We start from the raw sequence: 7894 nt of genomic DNA, 5'->3' as shown, positions 1-7894 counted from the left end.
CGTAACACGGAACATTCGCTTTTTTTATTTGCCCCCTTTGCACAAGACACTCGTGAGAGGAGCGCAGGGGCAAATCTCTTGGGGGATGGTGGAGACACCATGTCCCCCCCCTTCCTGCGAGCTGTCCCTCCCGGACATGCCCATGCCATGCTCTCCGCTGAGTCCCCACAGCCGAGTCCCGCTCGAGGAAGGGGAGTGGAGAGTCTCACCTGCCCCAGCCCAGGCTTTGTTCTGTGGGAGACGTGTCTGCCTTGGCAGCCCTGTGCTGTGCGGGGTGTCCCCTCGGTGTTGGGAACGCTGCTGGGGGGGCATCCCGGGGAGAGGAGCCTGGGCTGGCCAAGGGATCCCAGTTTCCCTGTTCCTCGATCCAGCTTGCTACAGGCTGGGCCCCAAAGGGCAGAACCCCGGTTGAGCTGCCCTTTGGCTCTTATTTCACCTCACAAGTAAATCCTGCCCTGCGTCTCACCCCTTCTTCCGCTCCAGTAGTCTGCAAAGCAGTGGCACAGCCCAGGCAAGGGGATCTGAGCTGTTTTCCATAGCCCTTTGCTGCTGGGGTGCCACATTGCTGTGGGGACAGACCCTGTGCCAGGGTCTGGTGCTGGTGGAGTGTGGCCACACCAACCTGGGCAGCTGCCCAGACTCCTGCCCTCTGTGGTAGCTATTTTCTGCAGGATTGTCTATAAATCGGATTTGTCCTGGAGCCCAAGCAGTGTATTAGGTGAGGCAGGGATCCTGAACTGCTCACTCGGAAAAGAGCATCTCAGCCGCTTGTTGGGGCTGCTCAGTGGCCCTTGTCCCCAGGCCGGGGGGAACCTGCTGGGACAGGAGGGTTTGGGACCAGATGCGGTGAGAGGAGAGCTGAGGAAGATGCATGTGACAATTGGGACTGATTTAATATGGCTTTGACCCTGACTGTCTGAGGGCATCTGGGCTGCAGCCAAGGCTGCATGGGAAGGTTAAAGGATGAAGAGCTGTGGCTGAGGGCAGTGAGTGTGGGGATTGAGCTGATGGGGATTCCTGAGCTGGAGGTGGGCTGCTGGACTTGATAAACTACTTCTCCCAGTTTGCCTGACCAAATGAGCAACAGCCTTATTGTTGTGCAAGCTGCTGGGCTTGCAAGGTCCTGATCCTGCAGCCCAGGTCTTGCCTGCAAAGGTGCTGAGCACTCAGCTGGGACAGTGCTGGGTGTGGGGCTGCGGCATGGCGGCAGCAGAGTGAGGACGGTGGTTGGGGTGCAGTGGAGGAGCTGCAGCTCGTGGCAGCGCCAGTGGGCAGCACACACTTTAGCATGGTCCTGTGTAGCAGCTCTGAGCGCCACCCAGGAATGATCCGGATGGACATACCCAGCTGAAAAGAGCTCATGTGCCTTTCTAGATGGATTGGTCTGGTGGTCTGCAGCACAGTGCGGGATGTGCTGCTGCCTGCAGGCCACTGCTCTGACCGCGCTCGCTGTTGTACGAGTATCGGGCTTTCTATGTTTCCAGAACCGTGCTTTCTGCTGCCTTAATGCCTGCCCTAGGGCTGTGTGGCCTTTAATCACGAGTGTCAGAGGCCATCTCTGCCAGCTGCGTGTGTGCATCGCTGCCCAGGGCTGTTTGGGGCTGGACCTTGCAGGAGGACAGAGAATCCCCATCAAACGTTTGCTTGTTTCGTTCTCTTCAGGTCCATCAAGATGTTACAGGTACCACTGCCCTTGGATCGAGATGGGATCCTCTTCCGCCTCCGTTTTACCACACTGGCTGTTGGAACTGTGTTTTGCCCGCTCTTTGGTTTCCTTTTCTGTGTGATCTGGTCTCTGCTGTTCCACTTCCAGGAGACGACAGCAACCCATTGTGGGGTAAGTGACTCTCACCAGGAAAATACAAAGCACTCCAAGGTCATGGCTATTCAGCTGGAGCAGCCGGTGGGGTGGCAGGGCTCCTCTCTTCTTCCAGGCTTTCCCACCAGAGCTGTTACATAATCTTGAACAAGCTGCTTTAGTTTATTGTATTTGTGATGCCTCAGGACTAGCGACTGTAGATTTCGGGTGTTTAAAAGGGACCTCAGGAAGTACAGACTGGTCAGGCTGCTGTCTGTAGTGAGCACATAAGTGGTAATTATGATAAGGAATAAAACTGGTGAAGCTAGAGATAACCATACTGTCTTGTGGAAGAGTTAGCCCAGCTTTTATAAAACGAATTGCTGCTCCCCAGATCTACTGCAATTCTTCAGAGGAGTCCCAAGCACGTGCCCAGAGAGCATGGGTTGGGAGGGATAGAGGGAATGCCTGGATTTCCAAAAGGCATGAGAATGAGTTCCTCCCCAGGGCTTTCAAGCAGCCATGGCACTAGCATGGATAAGCAGCTGGTTACACCCTGGAAACAGGAGTCGTCACACCATCAGGAGATGATCCCAGGGTTTTTTGGAGTCTATGTTGTCCCTCGTGTCCATATGCAGTGAGGCTGATGGCAATGTTGAGATCCTGGGGTAGCAGGGATGAGGCAGACTGCCCAATGAAATGCCAGGGCAGTTTGATTTTGAGAAATAAGTAATGTGCACACCCGATGTGCAGTTTTGTCCCCTCCTCACACCTTGGGTGTATGGGGCAGGGCAGTAAGGACCCTTGGAGGTGTCACGCAGCTCCAGTTCCTGGGATGGTGAAGCAAAACCTCTTCAGATGCACACCACAGGAAGAGATGGTGGTCTGAGGGCAGGGAGAGGTGAGACCTCTGAGGTTGTGGCAGGCCTGGAGAGTGCAGGCAGGGATCCACCTCACGCCCTCTACCAGTATGAGAAGTAGGAGACATCTTATGGAGGTAGCAGATTCTGCTTGAGGACCCAGCTGGTTCTTGGATGCCTTGAGAACAGCTGCTCTGTGGAACACCTCTCCACAGCACACTGGGAGCATGGGCTCCAGGGGAGACAGAGCAGGATGGTGGGAGGATGGATTACCTGGTGCATAGCAATTATGGCTGGCTCAGGAAGTCCCCAAGCTATGAAACTGTGGAGGTCAGGAATTTATTCTGGGGCTGCTTTCATGATTTTCCTGCTTTTACGTTCCTCCCTGAAGACTATCTTTGCCTGATGTTGCCATCAGTTCTCTTTGCTGGAGTTGGGCTAACAAAGTTGTGCACTCTCCTCTCCTCTCCTCCCCACCTTGGGGACACGGAGCACATGGGGAACCACAACAGGGGAAAGGAAAGGAATAAAAGTCAAAAGGGCAAAGCTAAGAAACCTGAGCGGGATCCTGAGCAGGACATCGCAGCAGCAGGGACTGTTGTAGCAGGGCTAGGGGCAGTGTGGTCCTGGAGGATGAACCAGAGTTGCTGCCACATTACGTTTCTGGGTTTTTGAAGTAGGAATAAACTTATTTACAAAAAAAACCACAAAACCACAGAACAGTTTTAGCATCTTGGAGAGCTATAAATATGACAATATAACACACTCCATGTGTCTCTCCCTTCCAGGTCCCTAACTACCTCCCCTCCATCAGCGCCGCCATTGGGGGTGAGACCCCACAGCGTTACGTATGGCGCCTCTGCATTGGCCTCCACTCAGCTCCCCGCTTCCTGGTGGCCATCGCCTACTGGAACCACTACCAGAGCTGCCACTGCTCCCACCCTCGCTACCTTCAATTGTGCCACCTCAACCTGCTGCTCAACCTGCTGGAAAACTTTGCCCTCCTTATTCTGACGTATGTGTCCTCATCTGAAAACTATGGTAAGTGTCTCCTCCCATGCTCTCTGCTGGCTGTCATATCAGTGGTCTTGCTTGTGGCTGCTGAGGCTTTGCAGAACTCTTTTGGAAGCAGTCAGTCTAGAGGGGAAAAAAAATCTATTAAAATTTCTATTAAAATTACTATTTGTAGAGCAAAGTTATGCCCATAGCTGTGTTCTTCCCGAAATTCTTGGTTGCTGATAAATGGCTAAAACCATGGGGTGAGTTTTTTATCAAGCCTAGGATCAGACTTTAGCACTTGGTTCCCACTTGTTTAGTGAGACCATGCTTAACATATCTCACTGCAGCTGAGCAAAGGCAAGCTAGTGCTCATCCTTGCTATCTGTTCTGTCTGAGCTGTGACTTTGGCTCCAGCTGGCTTCCAGCCCATGCTCTGTTCCAGCTGCGTTTTAAATACTCTCCCACAAAATTGTCTGGGTAAAATTTCCTGTGTTGAGCAACCTGATCTAGTGGAAGGTGTCCCTGTCCATGGCAGGGGGATTGGGACTAGTGATTTTTAAGGTCCCTTCCAACTCAAACCATTCTATGTTTCCATGAAAACAAAATCAGAATTTTTCAGGTTAAATCAGTGTGTGCAAAATATGGTCACAGTAGGCTAGGAAATGCGCTCGTGTGACATGGTCTTATCTGAAACAAATTTAAGTCCCAGTAGTGATATCCAGCTGCTCTTTAGTCCTAAAATCTGGAGTAGGTACCAGGGATTGACTTGAGAGGGTGCGAATCCACAAGCCAGCAAGGTAGTGTTGCTGCAGCAGAAACAAACCCGTTCTGGGACTTGTCAGCAGGGGAGTTGTGTGTCAGCTGTCCCTGCACAGTTTGGTAATAATGATGATAAATATTGTCCAGCTGTGGGACCACACTGGAGGATGTAATCGTAAAGTCTCTCAAGGAGAGGCTGGGCTAGAGCTCTGAATCGTAGCATCATAGAACTGCTTGGGTTGGAGAAGATCTTTAAGGTCATTGAGTCCAACCGCTAACCCAGCACTGCCAGGCTCACCACTGAACCATGCCCCTGTGCACCACATCTACACATCTTTTAAGTCCCTCCAGGGATGGTGACTCCACCACTCCCTGGGCAGCCTGTTCCAATGTGTGACAACCGTTTTGGCGAAAGAATTTTTCCTAATATTCAGTCTGAACCTCCCTTGGCAGAACTTGAGGCCAAGAAGAAAAGGTTTGCCGTGGTGCTAGGGAGGCTCCGTCCAGCCCACTGCTGCCATTGGAGCAGGGTTTCACATTTGAAGAGCAGAGCAGGGCAGTGTAGGTGCTGCCCTGACTCCCTTTCAAAGTGGAGACATTGCCTTTTGCCTGTCAAAACAACAGGCTGCCCAGGAAAAACAGCTGAGTGTGTGAGCCCCGACACCTTCGGGCTGGAGAGACGGCAAACAGCTCTCTGTGTGCTACTGGGTTTGCCCCTCACAGATGCTTCTGTTGTTCACGGTGCAGTGGTTATTGCCTTTCTGCTCCACCTGCTCGTCGCTCAGGAGCCATGCCTATGCTGGGGCCTGTCGCTAACACATGGACTGATGGTTCAATGAAACTTCCCAAGACTGGGGCCCTCATTGGCTTCTGTTTGGTCTTCTCCTGTAAAACTCGTGGCTTCAGGGCTGCAGTGTTGTGAAAAAATTCCAAGGACCTCCCGTAGTCTTTAGTGTGAGGATGGAGATCTGTAGTGGAGTCCAGTGACCTGGGACGACTGGGCACGAACCTCCAGCTGATGGAGGTCTGTGGTCTAGGGATGTTCCCATCCAGCTCATCTTCCTCACCTCCTGCCAGCACTCCCTGTCTTCCTTGGCAAGGCATCCTGTTGTGACCCGACCTGTCTCTGCCGGTGTCCCCAGCTGCCCCCACCGTGGCACGGGACTGCAGGCTGACCTGCCCATGGGGCTTCTCTGACCTTCCAAGACTGGGTGCATGCCTAAAAAATTCAGAAGCTCTTTTCAGGTTTGGATACCTCAAAGTGCATTGTCACCCGAGTGGCTCTGCCCAGCTTTTGCAGAGCTTTGCATGGAGGAGACTGAAGTGTGGCAGAGCAGCAACACCAAGAGCTGACGCTAGTTCAGTTTTCTCAGACTCCTATTGCAGACCAATCTAAGGTTTGTGGGGAAAGTTTTAAACTTCAGCTGCCGTGCTGAGATGAGAACGGTTTCAGGTTAACTGTCTCTGCAGGGTAATGCTGACATCTTCACCTCTAACAGCTGCCTTTATCATCACTCCTCATATGGTTTCCCTTCCCCTGGATTTGAGAGGGAAAGCAGGGAAGATCATTTCTTACATTCAGGTGGTTAGGAATTCAGCTTGTGGTTCAGTTCCTGGAAAAGAGGCTGGGAAACTTAAATAGAAGCATTCCTCTGAAAATAACTCACCTAAAATTGCATGGGCTTTGTGTGTGGCTTCAGAGTTCCCTGGGCCACTCTTGCTTAGTGTTACTCCAGCTGCATTTCCAGCCTGACCCTAAATTTGTGTTCAGTGATGCTCGAGATGGCCTCATTGCTGGTGATGAGGCTGATGACAGCTGTTACTTGTCAGGTAGATAATGCAGGAGGCCAGCAGATGGCCCTTTCTGGATCTTGAACTGGGTCACTACTAGAACAACAGTGGTGGTGCTGAGCTGCTCTCACAGGTGCCCAGGGTTTACAGCCATATAAAGCTGTGGAGACTTTCAGACCAGGTGCCAGTGCACAGAGGCACCATCCTGGCACCTTTAGAATCAGTCCTCCAGAAACTTGCATCCAGCTCCAGACTTGGTGAGGCATGATGAGCAGCAGGTCTCCTTTGTGGGGCCGTGGGACCATGCTGGGGCTGTCTACTGCAGAGACCCCGGGTCTCCTGACTTCTGCTCACACTGGGGGCACAGCGTCTCCTGGGTGCTGGGACTACTCGCAGGACCTCATCCTACAGAAAGTCATCCTTCACCCTCCCAAAGCCTGCCCCATGTTCCTTTTATGCTTTTGGCTCAGATTTAACAGGAAACCTGTTGTCTTGTTGATTCAGCAATCCACGAAAATGCCTTCATCATCTTTATCACATCGGCTCTGGGCCACATGCTCCTGACATGCATACTCTGGAGAATGACTAAGAAACACACAGTAAGTCCCGAGGTACAGAAACTTTCCTTTCTTCTCTCTGGGCAGTGCTGGGGGCTGGGGAGGGGGCTCTGGTGGTGGTGGAGGGCTTTTCCTGTCACTCACTTGTGAAATAACTATAATCAGGTGCTAAAGGAGTTAACACCAGGTGAAACTGGGAAATGTGGTCACCAAAATTTCATGGTTTACCAAAACAGAGTGAGGAGGAATCTTTTAATTTCCTGTTTTCTGGTTTTCACTCATTGTTGACAGTTGAAAACCACCCCATCAGTGTTTCTGAGGGTCAGGTTTGCTGACCTCTTCTTCTTGTCTGAGGTTGCCTGTTTCCGAGCAGAAACTGTCTTCTCTGTGCTGGGGAACTGGGAACCTGCTGGTCCTGCAAACCAGGAACAGCTACCAGCAACGAGCAGATGTTGTGTCCTCACTTTCCTCCAGGAATCACTGCACTCAGCATCCTGGCTGTGGGTCCTGTGCTCTTTGATGGGGGCCAGTGGATTCAGGGACTCAACAGTCATGCAGTGGGTCAGGCAGAGGATGCAGCCCGGGCTTTCTACCTCCATCACCTGGATGCAGCTTTGGTGCAGTGCTGATTACAGGATCTTGAACAAGCTGCTTTATTTTATTGTCCTTGTGATGCCTTAGGACTGGCAACTGAAGTTTTGGCTTTTCAAACACTCCTTGCCTTGCAGGGCAGAGCATTCAGTTCCCAGCCTCTGTGTGTGAAAACTGCTTCTGCATGTGTGTTCCTCTTGAATGCTGGGCTTTGCCTGGGTCTCCGGGCTCCCTGAACCTCTCTGTCCTCATTACAGAGCGTTGCAGCAAGCCCAGGAGTTTTGTTTGCAACGTGTTAGCAGCAGTGCAGATCCAGCTGTCAGCTCACGGGAGCAAAAAGTCAGATGCTGGCTGTGGGCTAGGCAGGGTGGCCGTTCCCTGGGCCACTGGTGATGGGCGCATGTAGCAGCGACTGCAGGCAGAAAGTTCTGACCCATCACAGCACCAGAGCTGGAGGAGCAGGTCAGGGAGGTAAGCAGCGTGCCTCTGGCTTTTCCCTGTGGGTGATTTAGGTGGGTTTTCTCCCAAGCTGACGTTTG

At 52.2% G+C, this 7894-nt stretch overlaps 1 protein-coding gene across 1 annotated transcript in view; it reads left to right on the top strand.

The window, feature by feature from the left end:
* Nucleotides 1–1668: 1668 nt before the first annotated feature.
* PGAP2 (post-GPI attachment to proteins 2) overlaps nucleotides 1669–7894 on the top strand; it is a 13799-nt gene continuing 7573 nt past the window's right edge. Inside the window, exons 1-3 of the mRNA XM_009864713.1 lie at nucleotides 1669–1837; nucleotides 3447–3699; nucleotides 6712–6818. Of these exons, the coding sequence (XP_009863015.1) occupies nucleotides 1673–1837; nucleotides 3447–3699; nucleotides 6712–6818 (525 nt within the window). The 5' untranslated portion in view covers nucleotides 1669–1672. The remainder of the gene's footprint in view (nucleotides 1838–3446; nucleotides 3700–6711; nucleotides 6819–7894) is intronic.

The sequence above is a fragment of the Apaloderma vittatum genome, unplaced genomic scaffold, assembly GCF_000703405.1.
Source record: "Apaloderma vittatum isolate BGI_N311 unplaced genomic scaffold, ASM70340v1 scaffold28692, whole genome shotgun sequence".
NCBI lineage: Eukaryota > Metazoa > Chordata > Aves > Trogoniformes > Trogonidae > Apaloderma > Apaloderma vittatum.
This window is presented reverse-complemented; position numbering and strand designations above follow the sequence as displayed.